At 43.3% G+C, this 20437-nt stretch overlaps 1 protein-coding gene across 1 annotated transcript in view; it reads right to left on the bottom strand.

Annotated features, from left to right (window-relative positions):
* Window positions 1-19538, bottom strand: part of THNSL2 (threonine synthase like 2) — a 41289-nt gene extending 21751 nt beyond the window's left edge. Inside the window, exons 1-5 of the mRNA XM_073610992.1 lie at window positions 19372-19538; window positions 13092-13322; window positions 11609-11803; window positions 8244-8396; window positions 2705-2935 (exon numbers count right to left, since the gene is read on the bottom strand). Coding sequence (XP_073467093.1) covers window positions 2705-2935; window positions 8244-8396; window positions 11609-11803; window positions 13092-13314 — 802 coding nt within the window. The 5' untranslated portion in view covers window positions 13315-13322; window positions 19372-19538. The remainder of the gene's footprint in view (window positions 1-2704; window positions 2936-8243; window positions 8397-11608; window positions 11804-13091; window positions 13323-19371) is intronic.
* Window positions 19539-20437: the final 899 nt, after the last annotated feature.

The following is a 20437-nucleotide window of genomic DNA, read 5'->3' as shown; positions in this document are numbered from 1 at the left end:
CTATTTATGATTTTAGTGTATTATTAGCAAAAATATTGTTTTGATAAACATTTGCGCAAATACAGCGGGGTCTAAAAAATTAGTAGCACCTTATTTTTATTCCAGAGGTCATATGATTTCAGAAAATATATGGTTGGGGGGGTCTTTTACAAACTCTGAAAGCTGTAAGTGAAAAATGAAAACCTCCAGATTTTTTGAGAAATTTTTGGGTACATTCAATTTTCACTATTTAGCAAATAGGCGCAAATTAAAATTTACAAATATTTGTTATTTATTAACTAAACACAGGATAAGCTTTTATATTTAGCAGGAATTTAGCAGGAATTTTGTAAAATTGTGTGTTTTTATCTGCTAATAATGCTTTTAGTGTATTTTTAGGTACAATATTGTATGACAAACATTTGCGCAAATACCGCGGGGCCTAAGAAATCAGTATCACCTTCTTTTTATTCTAGAGGTCATATGCTTTCAGAGAATATATGGTATGGGGGGTCTTTCACAAATTCTGAAAGCTGTAAGGGTAAAATGAAAGCCTACAGATTTTTAGAGAAATTTGGATATTTACATTTTTGCGTACGTTCGATTTTCACCATTTTGCAAAAAGGCGCAATGTAAAAATGAAAATGTTTTGTAATTTATTAACTCCATACAGGTTAAGGTTTTATGTTTAGTAGGGATTTAACAGGAATTTTGTAAAATTGGCTGTGTTTTTATCTGCTAATAATGTTTTTAGTGTATTTTTTGTGAATATATTCTTTTGATAAACATTTGCGCAAACACCACGGGGTCTAACGGCCAGGGTTGTCGGGAAGAGGCCCTTGTCCTCATCAACATGGGGACAAGGTGCTTTGGGGTGGGGGCCGCAGGGTGCACCCCTCCCCCAAAGCACCCATCCCCCATGTTGAGGGCATGCGGCCTGGTACAGCTTAGGAGGGGACGGGGGCGCTCGCTCGTCCCCACCCCCTTTCCTGACCGGCCGGGCTGCGTGCTCGGAGAAGGGTCTGGTATGGATTTTGGGGGGACCCCCACGCCATTTTTTCGGCGTAGGGGTTCCCCTTAAAATCCATACCAGACCTAAGGGCCTGGTATGTTCTTGGAGGGGAACCCATGCCAGTTTTTTATTTAAAATTTGTCGTGGAGTTCCCCCCTCAAGATTCATATCAAACACAGTGCCTGGCATTGGCGGGGATCTAAGTCGGATCCCCGCACCAGTGTGAACCCGGCTCACAAGGTGTCAATCTCATCGATAAAAGTGACGAGATTGCCACAATATCAGACAACAATACAGAAGTTGACCAAAGGGTGGTGGTAAAGAGCTGAAAAACCACGTGATTTGGTGAAAGTTGGCTGCAAAAGTCCTGCCGTCTGTATGCAATACACACTTATGGCCAACGCCCTTTGTACAAAAATCCACAGGAATGTTTGTACAAAGTCCTATCCTGTGTATGGGGCTTTACACGCACCAATGATTTTCCCCTGATTTTAAGGGGAAAAAAGTGCGTGCTATACGCCGACAAATACGGTATCTGCTAATCGTGATTTTTGTGTTTTTTTAGCAAAAATATTGTTTTGATAAACATTTGCGCAAATATCCTTAAAAATCAGTAGCACCTTCTTTTTATTCTACTGGTCATGTGCTTTCAGAAAATATATGGTTGGGGGGGGGGGTCTTTTACAAACTCTGAAAGCTATAAGTGAAAAATAAAAAAGCAAAGGAGAAATTGCAAAAATGGTCTGGCCACCTGAGTGTAAAAATGGAACACAGGGCCTGGCAGTGAAAGGGTTAAAGCAGAACAAAACCCATCAATTTAACTGTTTCTCAAAACTACTTTCAAGGCATGCCAAGAATGTAATGAGTGTCACAGTTGCCAGTGCTCTCAACTGAACTGTCACGCCATCAAATAGCTGGTTTCATACCTGCTCACATGTGCAGCACAATGGCAACTACTGATTAAACAGAGGCTAAGACAGCAGGTTCCTTGGCTGTAAAGGATATAAGGGTTTAATTCCTCTTTAAGGGTTTTATCAAAATTATTGCCCAAATTACACTTGTAGTGGCGGCTCAAGGAACTTAGGTATCTCCACTGCACTCCCCTTTACACGTATCCTTGAAGTCTGGAAAGTCGCACTTTGAAGAAAATGAATTGCAAACTTGGAGCTGAACTGAGCCACCCAGAGGCCCCAGGAGTGTATTTGGCATACTTGCACATTTTGGAAAATGTTATCCTCCTCTAGTGGTGACAGGTTTGTGCTCGCCATCACTGCCCATTCCATATTCTCTAGTTCTTCTTCTGGGCTGATACCTTCTTACTTGGGTTGTGTTGCTGTGATTCCCATGCATGCAAGCTGAAGTTTCAGTAGTGTACACTGCACTGGACATGTACCTCAGGCAGAGTACATACAGTAAAATTGCTAGCAAACACATAAAGAGGTTTTGTTTTTGTTTTTTTCAAAAGAGACACACAAAGTCTCCTCTACCAAAAAATTCTACCTACTGGGATTTTTTTTTCAAGCTTATTTCCACCTTAAAAATGGTCAAAAACAAAAGAAGCTTTGATGGACAAAAATGGTACTGGCAAGTGATTTGTGGTTCCTATGCTCGCAGACAGGATTCTAACTTTTAAAAGCTGAAAATAACTGAAGCTGAAGATTTATTCTACGGTAAACTGTTGCTTGTGGCAGCATCATATTACCCATCTCATACCTGTAATATTCCCGGCTCCGCCTGTTGGTACAACTATCTCCACAGGGGGCAGTGTGTCTTCCTGTGATGCTGGAGTACATCGGAAGTACCCATAGATGAAATGGGCTATCTGGACCATCACTCGAGCCCAGTTTACAGAGTTAATGCTCATTAAATTATGCTTGCTTGCAAAACTTGTGTCTCTGAAGAGTTTCCTTACAGGTACGTCCAGTTCATCCGATGTTCCTTCAACTGCCAAGGAATAGGGGAAAATTTTGAGAAAATGTAATTTAGTGAGATTGTGCGCATGGAAGATGTACAATATCTCACACATTTCAATTTTTTCACCTATTAATCAGAGTGTTTCCATACTAATGAGATCTATTTTTGGACTTTTTTTTAAATTACTTTCAGAATGAATTTACAATGTATAGTATAAATGCTTTTTATCATGTTCATGTCTAAGAAAATAAATATCTTCTAAATATTTGAAGAAATGTACTCTAACATGTTTTCAATGTAAACCTTAAATGCTTGCTGGTGGCAAAGCAGCTCCCCTGGGCAGGATCACGTACCTGTACATGATCCTGCACTTCCGGGTCTGTGGTGCACACATGCTCCGCCTGCGACCCACAGCGGGAGCCAATCAGTGGGTCCGGCGGATGTGATGTCCACTGGGACCCGTGGATCGTTTGGAACATAGGCAGAACGGCAGTCTGCCTATGTAAACATTGCAGATTGCCGTTCTGTGAGAAGGGAAGGTTGTGATCCTGTGTTCCTACAAAGCAGGAACACGGATCTCTGCCTTCCTATAATAAAAGCACCTACCACACAATTTGCAAGCACCCCCTAGGCACACATTTAACCTTTTGAGCACCCCTAATCTTCACCCCTTCCCTGCCAGTGTCATTAGTACAATGACAGTGCATATTTTTAGCACTGATCACTGCTCCCCAAAAAGTGTCACTTATGCCGCGTACACACGAGCGGACTTTCCGTCAGAGTAGACTCTGACGGGCTTTCTGACGGCGTTCCGATGGAGTTCCGCTGAAACGGACTTGCCTACACAGGATCACACCAAAGTCCAATCGTTTAGAACGTGATGGAACTAGAAAAAGGAAGTTCAAAAGCCAGTAGCCAATAGCTGCCCTTGTGTCTTTTTTGGTCCGTCGGACTAGCATACAGACGAACGGTTTTCTCGATAGGAATTGAGTCAGCCGGAAAGATTTGAAACATGTTCTATTTCTAAGGTCCGTCAGAATTTTTGAAAGAAAAAATCCGATGAAGCCCACACACGATCGGAATGTCCGACAGAATGATTCCGTCTGACCTTTTCTGCCGGAAAGTCAGGTCGTGTGTACGCGGCATTAGTGTCCGGTTTGTCCGCTGCAATGTCGCAGTCCCACTATAAGTCGCTGAATGCAGCATTACTAGTAAAAAAATAAATACAAATTCCATAAATCTATCCCATAGTTTGTAGATGCTATACATTTTGCGCAAACCAATCAATATACGCTTATTGGGATTTTTTTTTACCAAAAACATGTAGTAAAATACATATTAGCCTAAACTGATGAAGAAATTAGATTTTTTTTTACATTTTTTTTTATTGGTTGTGTTTTATAGCAGAAAGTAAGAAATATTTTTTTTATTTTTTCAAAATTGTTGGTCATTTTTTTGTTTATAGCGCAAAAAATAAAAACCGCATAGGTGATCAAATACCACCAAAAGAAAGCTCTATTTGTGGGGAAAAAAAAGGACATCAATTTTGTTTGGGAGCCACGTCGCACGTCTACGCAATTGACAGTTTAAGCGACGCAGTGCCATATCACAAAAAGTGCTCTGGTCTTTGGCCAGCCAAATAGGCCAGCCAAAAGTGGTTAAGCATGATAAAGCTGATTTTTTAGGTATTGGGACAAAAGTAGTAGATTTAAAACAAGAAGGTACTGCAGCCTGCTTCAATGACAAATTAAAAATATCAGTAAAAACACCTGCTAACTGGTCTGCTACCTGCTACTTATGTGTCTTTCTCTGTTTTTGAACAGGATCTCTGTTCTAAATCAAAACTATAAGGTCCTGAAGAAGCAAAGATGTGAAACGTGTTGACCTCTTGACATTTGTAATAACAGTGATCTCTAATTCATTGATACCCGAGTATTTTTCCAATGGTTTTATATTTGTAAAAAATATTATTTTGTCTACAGTATATGTCCCTTACTGGTACCGTTAAAGTCCATCATATCAGCGATATCTCTCAAATATCCATAGGATGAGGTACGCCTATAGCTTACTCAACTTTTTTATGTAAGTCTTACACTTGTGGGAAGGTTTCAGTTGACCACAGGCTCAACCGTAAGCTCAGTGTGGAGGAATTCGTGCTGGCTTTTGGCATCTTCCGAGACATTATTTGTGCGGTTAGTCCTGACAGGAGCGTGTAATTGGACTTGTATTTGCACAAAGTGGTAGGTCTAGCACACAAAATCTTTCTCAGCTAAGGTGGTGGCCACTTGGGCTCAGTTCCAGGTAGTTATGTGTTGGAGTAATGTGGACATGAAACTTTTTTGCAGGCATTTCGACAATCGAAAGTCCCCGGTGTGTAGCAATTGCCAGTCCTCAGTGAATGGTGTTCTAAATTTGAGGCCCCGGGTCAGTCAGGGATCAGCAAGCAGGTGGCCGGTGTGTCCTCCACAGGACCTTTTGGGCAGGTGGATAAATTGGGCAGGCCCATCCGTTACTTGGGTAAAGCGCAGGTGTGCAACAATTTCAAACATTCAGGGTACGATTACATCCAGTGTAGGCTCCTGCATGTTTGCTTTAATTGTTTTAGGGCTCATCCTAAATCCTCCTGTCTGGTCAAGCCCTTTAGTTCTTCGTGACTAAGCCAAGTCAATATTTTCACACTAGGGGCATATTTAAAAGGTCACCCATCCTCGGGTTTCAGGCAATTCCTGTTGGATGGTTTCTCTGTGGGGTTTCATACAGGCTTAATTACGCTGCCTACAGAATTGTTAGAATGTAGGAATCTTTTGTTGGCAGACAATCGTGCTTCGTTAGTAGATGAGTTGCTGGAATCTGAAGTGGCCAAAGGATTTGTAATTGGTCCTTTTAGTTCATCACCTTTTGGCATGTGGAGGATCAGCCCCATTGGGGTAGTTTGTGGGAAATTTTCTAATAAATATCATCTAATATACGACTTGTCCGCACCTCATTCTTCGCACATTCCTAGTCTCAATTCACTGATTCCCTCAGAAGAATTTTCTTTAAAGTATACATCAGTGGATTCAGCCATACAGCATATTCTGCAGTTGGGCAGGGGGACTTGGTTGTCCAAAGCAGATATTGCCAATGCGTTCAAACTGCTTCCTATTAGTCCTGCTCTTTGGCAATGACACGTCATTAAACGGCATGATCGTTACTACTTTGCCACTAAATTAACCTTCGGGTCACAGAGCAGCACTCCATTGGGTTTTGGGCAACTGTAAAGGTTGTCAGGGGATTGTGCATTTCCTGCTCTTGGAGCACCCTGGTCGGCCACCTAAGGATTTGTAGTGTCTTACTGAACTGTTTGCAGAGTTAAATATTCCACTGGCTGCTCGCAGGGTTGAAGGTCCAGGCAATAACATACATTTTTTGGGTATCACGCTTGATTCAAATTGCATGATTGCAAGTCTGCCCAAGGAGAAGTTGGCTAGGATACGTCAGACGATTCATTTATTCGTCCGGTTCCCAGTCACAGATTTACACTCACTCTTGGGCATGTTGAATCATGCGATGAGAAATGTTCCACAAGGTAGGTCGTTTGTGTCTAGATTGTTGGCCCTTTTGCCCCTGTATCAGGACGGTGATGCGGTCGTAAGCCTACAAGCTGATCTGGTCATGTGGGACCAGTTCCTGCATGAATGGAATGGCATTTCTTTGCTTATTCCTCAACCAAAGAGTGAATCACCCAGGATATTTTCAGATGCAGCTGTGTCAGTGGGGTTTGCGGCTATTGTCCGTGCTGAATTGCTGGCCAGCCGGTGGCCCTTGGAGGTTTTCCGCATGCCAAAGTTTGCGCAGACTTCGGCATTGTTTGAAGTCTACCCAATTTTGGCAGCAGCTGTCATTTGGGGGCCAGGTTGGTCAGGAAGTTCATTCAATTCCTTCACTGACAATCTGGCCAACGCCAAGATCATTAATAAGGGCAGGTCGGGGTCTCTGATCATCATGTCCTTTATACGTAGGTTGACTTGGCTAGGGTTGACATACAGATTCCATTTTCAGGGGGAATTCATTCATTATCTCATTTTAAATTCAAACTATTTTTCTTGCAGCACCCGGAAGCAGAACGGGTGGGCAAGCTGGTTCCTCCGTATTCACTGCTCATCATGGACTAACCAGGTTCTGGATGCAGGTGATCGATTTGGCTAACAAGTCTCTATCCAGCAAAGCATTCAAGGCCTACACCACAGGTTGGAAGACATCAATTCTTGATTCAACATCTTTGTAGTTGTCCGTGGGACATTAGGTAAGTGATGGCATTTGCAAGATATTACAACAGCGAGTTTATCATTATCCGCTAATACCATTAAATTGTACCTATCAGGCATTCAGCATTTTAGGGCCCCTACAAAACCCTGTTAATCCGTTCATTTTTGCTGCTCACCCTTTCAAGGCCATGTTGAGGGGTATTCAAAGGTCACAGGGACAGGCTTAGGTATCAAGACTGCCATTTACCGTCGAGATGGCCCTGAACATTTCAGACATCTTGTCGTCATCCCCTTTTGGTATAGGTCCCAGTTTGGTGCTCAAAGCAGCTATGTATTTGAGTTTTATTGGCTTCCTCAGACCTGGGGAAGTTTCGCAAGTTAGTCCTCATGCTCCTTTCCTGGTTAAAGGCAGTCTTAACAGGTGCGCTGATCATTGCGCTCCACAGCTCAATAACAATAAGGCTAGACAGGTGGGCCAGGGTTTCGTGGTGAAATATTATAGTACCAACAGCAAGTGGTGTCCCGTTGAGGTACTTGACTCACTTTCTAGGTCATTGGCAGCATCCCCGCTGGACAGCCCTTTGTTGCCGTTTCCCTCTTACTTCAAAACAGTTCGTGTCACATGTCAGGATCTTGATCGCAAAGTTAAACTTAAATCCAAATCTGTTTTGCGGATATTCGTTCAGGATCCGGGCGGCATCTGAGGCTTCTAGCAGGGGGTCCCTCCTTTCATCATTAAATATATGGGAAGATGGAGGTCCTCCTGTTTTGGCAGGTATATACCAGAACCCTATGGAAGTTATTCGGGCATTTGCTTCTTTGTTAGATTGATCTTTGATACCCAATTTTCATTAAAGCTTTCATTTTTCATATCTACTCATGTGTTTTTTTGCCCTCTTTTCAGGTATACCGACCAGCCAAGCCGAGGCACACCGCAGGTCTTGGTAAGTTAGGGGTTATGGTTTCATTATGAAGACTCTGACTACAAATACAAGCTTATGGCTGTTACTTGTTTTAAATGCTTCACTCTCTGGATGTGCATAGTACATAGTGATTAAACACTGAATAATAGTAATGTACAGGCAACCTACCCCCTAACAGATGAACATTATCTTCAAACACGGTTATCATCTGCAGCTCCTGGATCTTAGTACAGCGTCCGATTGGGTACAGAACAATAATATCAATATTCGGATTTTCTCGAACACCCTCAATTGCAGCACTTCCTGTGTCTCCAGATGTTGCTGAAACACAAATTGAATGCACACCACTAAATAATACAGAAAGCTCTTTGTCTGGTCAGTAATTAAAACAAACAGCCGGTAATAAATGTGAGACTGTGCAAGACCCAAACCCCCAATATATTAGCACATAAATGGGTGCAGAAATAAGAAATATACACCGATCAGCCACAACTTTATTATAACTTTATTATAACTGACAGTTAAAGTGAATAATATAGATTATATCATTACAGTGGCATTTGAAAGTGGGTGGAATATATTTGGCAGCAAGTGAACATGTTGTCCCTGAAGCTGATGTCTTGAAAACAGAAACAAATGGGCACGTGTAAGGATATGAGCAACTTTGGCCAAATTGTAATGGCTAGACAACTGGGTTAGAGCATCTCCGAAAGTGCAGCTCTTGGGTGGGCAAGACTCAGTGATGCACGTGGGGAGCAAAGGCTGACCCATATAGTCTAATCCAATAGAAGAGCTACTGTAGCTCAAATAGCTGAAACAGTTAAAGTGGACCTTTAGTCAGAAAAGTAAGTCCTGCTAGATGACCTCAGGCTGGCCCCTTGAGCAGGTATAGCTATGGAAAACATTAAGGCTACTTTCACACTGAAAGCGCCCGGCATTAGCAGTAAAGCGTCGCTAGTTTTAGCAGCGATTTACTGTAGTTTTAGCGGCGCTTTTTGGCTGCTAGCGGGGCACTTTTACCCCGATTAGTGGCCGAAGAAAGGGTTAAAAGTGCCCGTGTTGCGGCACTTCAGAAGCCCTTTTCAGGCGCTTCGCCAGCACTGCCCATTCATTTCAATGGGCAGGGCGTTTTGGGAGATATGTATACAACGTTCCTACACCTCCCCAAAGATGCTGCTTGCAGGACTTTTTTTCTCGTCCCGCAAGTGCCCAGTGTGAAAGCTCTCGTGTTTTCACACTGGGGAGGCATGAGAGGCAGGTTTCAGGCACTTTACAGGCACTATTTTTAGTGCTAAAACGCCTGAAAAACGCCTTCAATGTGAAAGGGGTCTAAAAATAAGCGTCTATACTGTTTCTAATCCAGTAATACACTGTCTCACCCTGCTCTGCACATGCTCAGTTGCTCTCTATTTTTAGGCACTAATGAATATGTAGAGGTCGATCTGCTTGACAGCCTTAAAGCAGAATGAAACCCTCCTATCCTTTACAGCCAAGAAAGCTGCTTCTGTTTGATCTGCAACTGCCATGGTGCTGTACATGTGATCAGTTTTGACACCAGCCATTTGATAGTTTGACCAGTGGCAGCCCGTCCATTAGGGGCGCCCGGGCGCCACCTCCTCTGTCACGCCACCCCCTCTGTGTAACGTGAAGAGGGAATGCCGCTCCCTTAGCCTCCGTGCTTAATAGAATACGCCCGCCCTACTGCAAACTTCTGGGTGCTGGCTATGCACAAGTCTATGGAAGTAGGAAAGTCCTGGACTGCCGCACTCCATGAAAAAACATCTTTATTGAAAAATTGAATACAATCCCAAAATGCAGACAAAAAACAGACAGTGGACTCAACGGGAATCAAATGGCTAACGCGTTTCACATCAGATGATGCTTACTCATAGGAATCAAATGGCTAACGCGTTTCACATCAGATGATGCTTACTCATAGGAATCAAATGGCTAACGCGTTTCACATCAGATGATGCTTACTCATAGGAATCAAATGGCTAACGCGTTTCACATCAGATGATGCTTACTCATAGGAATCAAATGGCTAATGTGTTTCACTGTCCACTGTCTGTTTTTTGTCTGCATTTTCGGATTGTATTAAATTTTTCAATAAAGATGTTTTTTCATGGAGTGTGGCAGTCCAGGACTTTCCTACTTCCATACCCCCTCTGTGTAGAATGGATAGATTCATGCAATGCATGAATCTATCCATGGCTGCTGTAACCACCCCCTATTCATGCATCCGTCCCCTTTTAGGACGCTGGGCACCTGAATTACAGCGGCGGGGGTGGTTTTTTTTAAAGCAACTGATTAGAGCCGTAGGCTCTAGTAGGCTTCAAAAAAGGTGGACTCGGAGCGCAGAGCATTGCACTTGGAGTCCACCCAGGTTAGAAAAGAGAATGAATATTTGCTTTTCTAACACTGAACCGCCTCTCAGACAATCAGGAGGTGCGGGTCTAATACCCCTCACCTGATTGGCTGAAGGTACAGGCACTGTGATTGGATGTCTAGCAGGAGCCAGGAAGGAAGACGAGACAAATGGAGGACACAGGAGCGGCCGCCTGACCCGCTGCTCAACCCACCATCCCACAGCTCGCCGCCCTCACCCACTGCCTGATCCCCCACCCACCAAGATGGGGTTGGTGCCGGGCAATCAGGGACTGGCCGGGGGGGGGGTCACAGTGGCTGCATTTGATGGGCACAGTGGCGGCATTTGACGGGCACATACCTCAATGGGTCAGGACTGTTTTGGGGGCAAATGGAGGACCCGCTCAATATAAAGTGGGTGGTCATAATGTTATCATGGATAGCCATATTGTTATGACTGATCGGTGTATAGCTGACATTAAGTTCAATTCACTCTCCAATTGACAATATTTAAAGGTAACCTGGACACTGAAAAATATGGAAGCTGGCACTGCTTTCCTCCTGAGAAGGCCAGTTGCCTGGCTGTCTGTGGCTTCAATAGTTTCAGAGTCTTTGAGCCACAACAAGGTGAAGTCAAAGCATCTGACCTACATATTTGTTTCTGACCAGTGACTCCAAAAATATTGAAGCCACTGAATCGTCATGACAGCTTCTTCGTTCCTCTGCTATCAGAATGAGTCATTTCTGATGAGTTTTCCTGACACCAAGAGGAAAATGGTGACAGGGGAGGGATCTCCAACTGATTGACATCCCCAGCTCTGTTCCTGTGTGCTGTGTGAAGGGGGTGTGTCCCTTCCCTCCAATCAGCTCTCAGAGCTCCCCTCACTGATGTAACTTCAGCTCTCCGTCCCCTGCTTTTCAGAGCTGAGAGATCCTGTGTAAATTCTGCACTTTGAATGGATGTAGAGGAAAGACTGCTGCAGATAAACAGATATAACTTATGTGGGAGGATTTGTTTTATCTCTGTGTGTCACCTGAGGCCAGTCACTTCATTGGGTATATGTGAGGGTTTGCAAGCACTTTAAGGTTCTTTACACATTTTATGAAAGATATAAAAAAAAATTGTCCCTCTGTAAGATAACAATGATATATTGTTGACAACGTACCAACCAGGATGTTGACATGTCGATTGTTTTTTTTCAAAAAGTAATCCAGAAACTGTCCCACACAGGACATGGCGAGGTCTTTAAAAGCGTATGTTGGACCATGCCACATCTCCATCACATTCAACCCATTTTCCAGCCTGGTAATTGGAACTATGTCTTGGTGTCTGAAGCGGAGTAAAGCTTTGTCGATCAGACCTATACGGGGAAAAGATATACTGTGTGACTGCATTCCACGTGTCTAAAATAAAAAACAAAAACCGAATATATTGAAGCTTACCAGTCCTTAGATGTAGTGGCTGTATTCATTTTTCTTTTTTTAGTTTTTTTTCCTTTACTTTTATCTGGTGATCTGCCAGAAATCCACCTGCTGTCTTAGGCCTCATACACACAGAAGCAAAAAATGTTCCACCTAAAGAGCTAAATAGTGCTGTATACACCATATTGTCAAAAGTATTGGGACACCTGTCTTTACATGCACATGAACTTTATTGGCATTCCAGTCTTAGTCTGTAGGGTTCAATATTGAGTTGGCCCACCCTTTGCAGCTCTAACAGATTCAACTCTTCTGGGAAGGCTGTTCACAAGGTTTAGGAGTGTGTCTATGGTAATGTTTGACCATTCTTCCAGAAGCACATTTGTGAGGCGAGGCACTGATGTGGATGAGAAGGCCTGGCTCGCTGTCTCCGCTTTAATTCATCTCAAAGGTGTTCTATTGGGTTGAGGTCAGGACTCTGTGCAGGTGAGTCAGGTTCCTCCACCCAAAACTCGCTCATCCATTTCTTTATGGACCTTGCTTTGTGCACTGGTCCAAATCATATGGTGGAGGGGGGATTATGGTGTGGGGTTGTTTTTCAAGGGTTGGGCTTGGCTCCTTAGTTCCAGTGAAGGGAACTCTTAAAATGTCAGCTTACCAAGACATTTTGGACAATTTCATGCTCCTAACTCTGTGGGAACAGTTTGGGGATGGCCCCTTTCTGTTCCAACATGACTGCACACCAGTGCACAAAGCAAGGTCTATAGAGACATGGATGAGCGAGTTTGGGGTGGAGGAATGTGACTGGCCTGCACAGAGTCCTGATCTCAACCCGATAGAACACCTTTGGGATGAATTAGAGTAGAGACTGCGAGCCAGGCCTTCCTGTCCAACATCAGTGTCTGATCTCACAAATGTGCTTCTGGAAGAATGGTCAAACATTCCCATAGACACACTCCTAAACCTTGTGGACAGCCTTCCCAGAAGAGTTGAAGCTGTTATAGCTGCAAAGGGTGGGCCAACTCAATATATGGACTAAGACTGGGATGCCGTTAATGTTCATGTGCGTGTAAAGGTAGGTGTTCCAATACTTTTGACAATATAGTGTATATTGACTTGCCCTTACTAAGAACTGGAGCTACTTCTCCTTAACCACCAATCAACCTTTGTGAAGAGTTTAGCAGCAGCAGTTTATACATTTCTCTGAATTGTCTTTAATGTATAACTTACCATGTAGATCATTGGTGGGAATGAGCTCAGAAGGAATAAAGAGAGAGCACACTTCCTTCACCAGTTCCTTGTAGGAGAGAAAGCTCCATGATCTCAAAGTCTTCTCATCCAGCTTTGGGATCTGCTCCGGCATATACAGACCATCATCTGCTGCAAACCCAGAGAACAGGACCTCTTCAAACTCCACACCAGACACGGCTCCTCTTGTGCTGGTGTACTTCATTCTTTCAGCTGTAAAGGAAAAAAACAGTCCTATGTACACACGACACGCATCGGGGTCTACAGTGCATTTACTCTAGGTACAAAATAATAACACATTAAATAGACTTAACCCCTTAACATATTACGTGATTATTACTGCAAAAAACTAAAACCAAGAACCACTACTGTAACAACATTATGTCAGCTGTAGCTGTGACCAGTGGTAATTTTTTGGGGGGAGCCACAAACAGTAAAACCCCCCCCCCTCGGTCACTCGGGTCTGGTGCACTTACCCCATCTATGGTGGGCAGGGCTTCTCCTGGGCTTCACCAGCGGCTTCCCTTACTCGGCGGCAGCTTTCCCTTCCCCTGCTCTCCACGGGCATTGTGGCGGCTTGCGTTTCCTACCTCCTCCTCGGCGGCCAATTGGGACTCTTCTCTTTTTGGCCAATCGGAAAACAGGTCTCAGACCTGCTTCTGATTGGCCAGATTGAGGATTAGTGTTTTAATAACGAATATACAGTAGTCTGGCTGCATTCATTTTAATTGTGGGCAGCTGAAGCTGCTGCCTGTTGACTTCCTGGATTTACACAGACACACAGAGACACACCTCCAGCTCTGCAGCTCTCATTGGCGCTCTTATGACTCACCCCCCCCCCCCCCCCCCTCTCTTCCTGGCAAACTCTCATGAGAGTGAGAGAGAGAGCTCTACATGATGTCATAAGCCTAGGCTAATGACCAGACAAGAAACAGGAAGTTGGCTGTATAAGGTATTTACTGACAGAAAAAAATGTTTTACTATCCAAAGTTAAAACAAGAAGGGCAGAAGATTTAATAGATGGAAAGTTGAAGAAATGACTGAAGGTCCGCTTTAACAGGGGCACAGACAGCAATAAGAACTAATGGAATAAAATTATACCCGTGCAAAAAATTTGTTAAAATATAAACAGGTGCTGAACGTTCAAGGCAAATTTACAAAAAAATCCCAGGCAATAATAGTACAAAGAATAGTGCAGCACTAAATATCACAATCAATACATCTCCTCATCCAATACATCAATACATGAAAGATACACATATATATATATAGAGAGAGAGAGAGAGAGAGAGAGAGAGAGAGAGAGAGAGATCTCTATATATAGAGAGATATATATACCTATATATATATATATCTCTCTATATATATAGAGAGATATATATATCTATAGAGATATATATATCTTTCATGTATTGATTTATTGGATGAGGAGATGTTTTAATTGTGATATTTAGCTTTGTACTACTTTTTGTACTAGCAATAAGAACTGACAGGTGTTCTAATCCATCTCCACTTCATCCAAAACTAAAAAAAAAAAACGTTTGCCTTTAGGCCCTATTCACACTTGTGCGACCTGAAAGTTGCACGAATTTGACATGACTTTGAGGCGACTTGAAGCAATGCCTGTGTAATCTTGAGGTCTATGGACCTCAAGTTGCATCAAAGTCGGACCAAAGTAGTGCAGGGACTACTTTGAAGTCGCTGTGACTTGAAGTCGCACAGATATGAACGGTACTCATTGGAAATCATGGGGTACGACTTGTCATGCGACTTTGCAGTCCCAAATCGCGGGACAAGTCGCACAAGTGTGAATAGGGCCTAAGTTATACTTTAAAATTTCCAGAGGAAAATAACGTAGGTTACTACTACTTTCATCTGAAAATGCTGTTTTCCTGGCTGTTACGCTCACACTCTGGGGTAGATTTACTAAAGTGTCATGGGAATTTATAGATAGGCAACTCCTATCCTCATATTGATTAGTGGTTCCAAATTAATAATAACTACTGCAGTAGGGAACAGACACAAAAGATACACTCCGCATCTTTCCAAATAACTGTTCTGCTTTATTATGACGCAATTGAAGGATTTTATACACATGATTACGTAGGTATCACATTATTATTACAATTGTAGATTTATGGTAAAAAGGGGCGTAACATAGGCAGGCTAATTCTAATCAGGACTGGAAAAAATGCAAACATGTACTGAAAACATTATTAGTGCTGTGTGCACAGTGAGGGCAGTGTGCAATACATACAAAATAGAATACAATTATATAGAGAACTTAAAATTTCCTTTACAAAAGGCAAATAGACTGTGCACTCTGCAATTTGCTCCAAAGCTTAGTATATCCGCAGAAGCTCTGCTGTCTTCCATCATCCAATCATGCGCAAGCAAAATTACAGTTTTTTTTTTAATTTCCTTGCACATGATTGGTTACTCTTTGCAAAGTGAAGCTTTACCTCGCTTACTAAGCTCTGGAGCAAATGCACTTGAAGAGGTCAACTGCACTTCACAAAGTGCACAGTCTATTCGCCTTTAGTAAAACCATCCCCCTGGCTTCAGTGCTTTCTGAATTTCTGACCCAGAGGATAGATGTGAGGAGCGGATGATTTCCTTATGTGTTTAGGATTTTCTGTGCAGCAAAAGTCATGATACTTAGTGTTCTGTAAGAAAATGTTTGAATTATATTTTGTGGCCCTTTAACAAATGATTATAATTTGGGTTATTTACTAAAACTGGAGAGTGCAAAATCTGGTGCAGCTCTGCATGGAAACCAATCAGCTTCCAGGTTTTATTCTCAAAGCTTAATTGGACAAGCTGAAGTTAGAAGCTGATTGGCTACCGTGCACAGCTGCACCAGATTCTGAGTGCTCCGGTTTTAGTAAATCTCCCACCTCTGTCGGGTTAGCCCCCCCCCATATCAAAATTTTTGAAAAATCTTATGCAGTTTGTTAGATCTTTGTTAGATCAGGTTAGATCAACCGTTGTTTGCGTTAGATCTCACACAGAAGACGCGATATTAACAGTTATTTGCTGGGGGGGCTAACCCGTCATCAGCCCCCCCTTATCAAAAAATTGACCAAACAGTTAGCTATTTTGGAAGCAATTTGTTAGATCCGGTTTGATCAAGTGTTTTTAACGTTAGATCTCACATGATTAGAGACTTATTAAGTGTTTAATGAGGAGCCCCCCCTTATCAAATTTTCGGCCCAAAAATCATTCAGGCTAATAGATATTCGTTAGATCCGGTAAGATCAAGTGGTTTTAACGTTAGATCTCACATCATTTCAGAGATATTCCACATCAAAATAGAGATATTAGGTGGTGGTACATATGGACGGGTTAGCCCCCCTTATCAAATTTTCGGCCCAAAAATCATTCAGGCTAATAGATGTTCGTTAGATCCAGTAAGATCAAGTGGTTTTAACGTTAGATCTCACATCATTTCAGAGATATTCCACATCAAAATAGTGGTGGGGCAGATGAGAAAGGGGGTTACAGAGGTGGGGAAGATGAGCAGGGGGAACAGAGGTGGGACAGATGTGCAGGAGGTACAGTGATGGGGCAGAAGAGAAAGGGGGTTACAGAGGTGGGGCAGATGAGAAAGGGGGTTACAGTGGTGGGGCAGATGAGAAAGGGGGTTACAGTGGTGGGGCAGATGAGAAAGGGGGTTAGAGAGGTGGGACAGATGAGCAGATAAGTTCAGTGTTAGGACAGATGAGAAGATGGTTCAGCAGTGAGACAGAAGAGCAGGGGGTACGGCGGTGGGGCAGATGTGCAGGGGGTTACAGTGGTGGGGCAGATGTGCAGGGGGTTACAGTGGTGGGACAGATGTGCAGGGGGTTACAGTGGTGGGGCAGTTGAGCAGGGGGGTACAGTGGTGGGGCAGATTTGCAGGTGATACAGTGATCTGAGGTGTGAAGGTGTATGAATTGGGGTTGATCTGAGGCGTGAGAGTGCAGGATGTTAATTTCTCACTACTAAAGTAGTTTACAGCATTTACTTTATAAAAAATCCTTTTCGTGATTGAGATTGTGAAGTTGACTTTTTTTGTTATAAAATCGGTACACTCAATTTCTTTGAAAACATTTTTCGGCACACTGCTCAAAAGGCTGCTTACCTCCTGGCCTATCAGTTTTTATTAAAGATGGAAAGTGGGCTGTGGAGCAAGACCCGCTGTCGCCCAAAACTATTTTCTCATTTTCAATAATCAAAGAAGGTAAGGAAAAAAGGGATGGAAAAGGTAAGAGGAGAGAAGGGGGGGGGGGGGTAAGGCTGGGGGGGTGAAATGGCATTGGTTCAGGATAACTATGGTGAACGGGCTCCGGAACTTATCTGTGACATTAAGTCCCAAGAAGGGCAGTACCCTCTGCGGAAACGACGAACTGGTTCCATAGTCCCCAAGTTTTAGAGTATTTTTCCTGTTGGTGTTGTGCAGTGAGTACTAGACCTTCCATCTCATTTGGAATGGAGTTTTTATAGAGTTTGGCTCAGATGGAGGAGACATGTAGCAGGAAAAAGCTGGATCACCAGGAACCTTGTATTCCGTAAATTTTTGCGTCGTTTATCTGTCTCCCAGAAATGGATCAATTTAGGGCACAACCAAAATATGTGAAGTCGTGTTCCTCCATCCCCCTGGCATCTCCAACATTGGTCAGTAGTTACAGGGTGAGGTACCACCTTGTTAACAGTTTATAGTTGGTCTCTTTAATTTTCGTACAAACCGATGATTTCAACGAAAATCTGAGGACATGTTGTATCTGAGCAGATGTAAATGTACGCCCCAGCTTACTTTCCCATTTGTTCAAGAACGGTAAGTGTGGTTGTTCAGCCGGACAGTTCAAGAGGGCGTATGTTTTGGATAGAGCCTGTGGAAGGGAACCCTCTTTGGAATAGTATGCTTCAAAGGACGTCAGGGGACGATTAAATCCCTGTGGATTAGGCAAAGTATTGAGAAAGTGTTGTAATTGTAGCGCTGTCCACAAGGAAAGTTTGAACGGCTCATTAGCACTACTGTGGAAGGCCATTGGTCTCCCGTTAGGAAGTGGGATGCCTGGACCCTACCTGTTTGGCTTAGGGTCCGAAACATTTGGGGTTCCAGACCAGGGAGGAACCACGGTTTTTCTATGATAGGGAGCAATGGGGAATCAGGGAAGAAAGCCGGTTCTGTGTGCTGACCTGGGAGTATATGCGGAGTGTCATACCCATTATGGGGTGTGACTTCAGCACAGGCAGTAGTTGGTCATAGCACCACAGAGCCCCTGGCAGCAGAATGTCAGTCTGGGCCTGTTCCAGTTGTGCCCACAATTTAGAGCAGCGATGCCAAAATTTATTAAGTTTAAGCTACTGCCACAGGGGCCTAACTTCTCATATAAAATAACGAACTGTTATGTATTTATCATAGATTAAATAAAACATCTCACTGATCAAACTGCAACAAGCTTTTATCCCTACTTACATTGCGATTATTACTGATTTCTGCCATGTGCATGCTAGGTTTAATGCAATAATAACTTCATCTAACAATTATCTACTAACTTGAATGTTGTTATTGGCAAAGAATATGAAATCTCTGAAATGATGTGAGATCTAACGTTAAAAACACTTGATCTTACCGGATCTAACGAATATCTATTAGCCTAAATGATTTTTGGCCCGAAAATTTGATAAGGGGGGGCTAACCCGTCCATATGTACCACCTAATATCTCTATTTTGATGTGGAATATCTCTGAAATGATGTGAGATCTAACGTTAAAACCACTTGATCTTACCGGATCTAACGAATATCTATTAGCCTGAATGATTTTTGGGCCGAAAATTTGATAAGGGGGGGCCAGCCCCCCCTCATTAAACACTTAATAAGTCTCTAATTATGTGAGATCTAACGTTAAAAACACTTGATCATACCGGATCTAACAAATTGCTTCTAAAATAGCTAACTGTTTGGTCAATTTTTTGATAAGGGGGGGCTGATGACGGGTTAGCCCCCCCAGCAAATAACTGTTAATATCGCTTCTTCTGTGTGAGATCTAACGCAAACAACGGTTGATCTAACCTGATCTAACAAAGATCTAACAAACTGCATAAGATTTTTTCAAAAATTTTGATATGGGGGGGCTAACCCGGCAGAAGTAATCTCCCCCGTGTTCTGAGCTAGGCTCTAGTACTGTAGTAATGGAAGGCACCGCTTCACATGCAGGATGAAGTTTTTGGAAATAAAACAAACATTTCTAGTCTTTTCTGACAGTGATTTCTCACCCTGGTGACGTATGATGAGTATTGCACCGGGGATCCTCGGCTCGTCTTACAGGTTACAGAAGTTTTATGTACAGAAATAAAGTCCGCTGTTTCTGATTTGCATTTCCATAAAGCTCTTCCTTCCAAAGCTGAAGTGCCCTCTGCTCCCAGAACCATGTGACCGGCTTCTTAAAGGGGCAGCTGTGCTGACAACGCACACAGTCAGACGTCTACTATGAGTACACGTGCAGAGTAGTTTGATCTCTAGAACTTGAGCACGGTAAAGTAATAGTCATACATAGGATTTGATTTTCAAATAGAGTAAAGAATGCTCTTTCTGCAAAGCTTGTATTGCTTAAAGCGGAGTTCGGCTTATAAAAAAAAAAAATTCAAGTCAGCAGCTACAAATACTGAAGCTGCTGACTTTTAATAATTGGACACTTACCTGTCCCAGGGTCCAGCGATGCAGGGAAACAAAGCCCCGCTTGTCTCCCCCTCCTCTCCGTGGCACCGGCATTGTAACTGTAGGCGCTCGGCTGTGGCTTCACAGCCGGGCACCCACTGCGCATGCGCGCGCCGCGACTGACCAGGCAATTATCTGGGACCTGTGACATGTCTCAGATGATTGCCGAGAGGGAGGGGGGAGAGGCGATCTCCCTTCCGGTGCCGCGGTGCGCCGGGAGGAAGTGGGCGGACCTTCGTCAGACTTTTGACGGACTTCCGACGGACTTTTGAACGACCGGCCTTGCCTACACACGATCACACCAAAGTCCGACAGATTTGTACGTGATGACGTACACCGGACTAAAATAAGGAAGTTGACAGCCAGTAGCCAATAGCTGCCCTAGTGTGGGCTTTCGTCCGTCGGACTAGCATACAGACGAGTGGATTTTTCGACCGGACTCGAGTCCATTGGAAAGATTTGAAGCATGTTTCAAATCTAAAGTCCGTCAGATTTTTGACTGGAAAAGTCCGCTGAAGGTCCGATGAAGCCCACGCACGATCGGATTGTCCGCTGGACTTGGTCCGTCAGACAAGTCCGGTCGAAAAGTCCGCTCGTGTGTACGCTGCATAAGGGAACCTTACT

Source organism: Aquarana catesbeiana, linkage group LG01, assembly GCF_042186555.1.
Source record: "Aquarana catesbeiana isolate 2022-GZ linkage group LG01, ASM4218655v1, whole genome shotgun sequence".
Classification (NCBI taxonomy): domain Eukaryota; kingdom Metazoa; phylum Chordata; class Amphibia; order Anura; family Ranidae; genus Aquarana; species Aquarana catesbeiana.
Note: the sequence above shows the minus strand (reverse complement) of the source record. Positions and strands in the feature narration are given on the sequence as shown.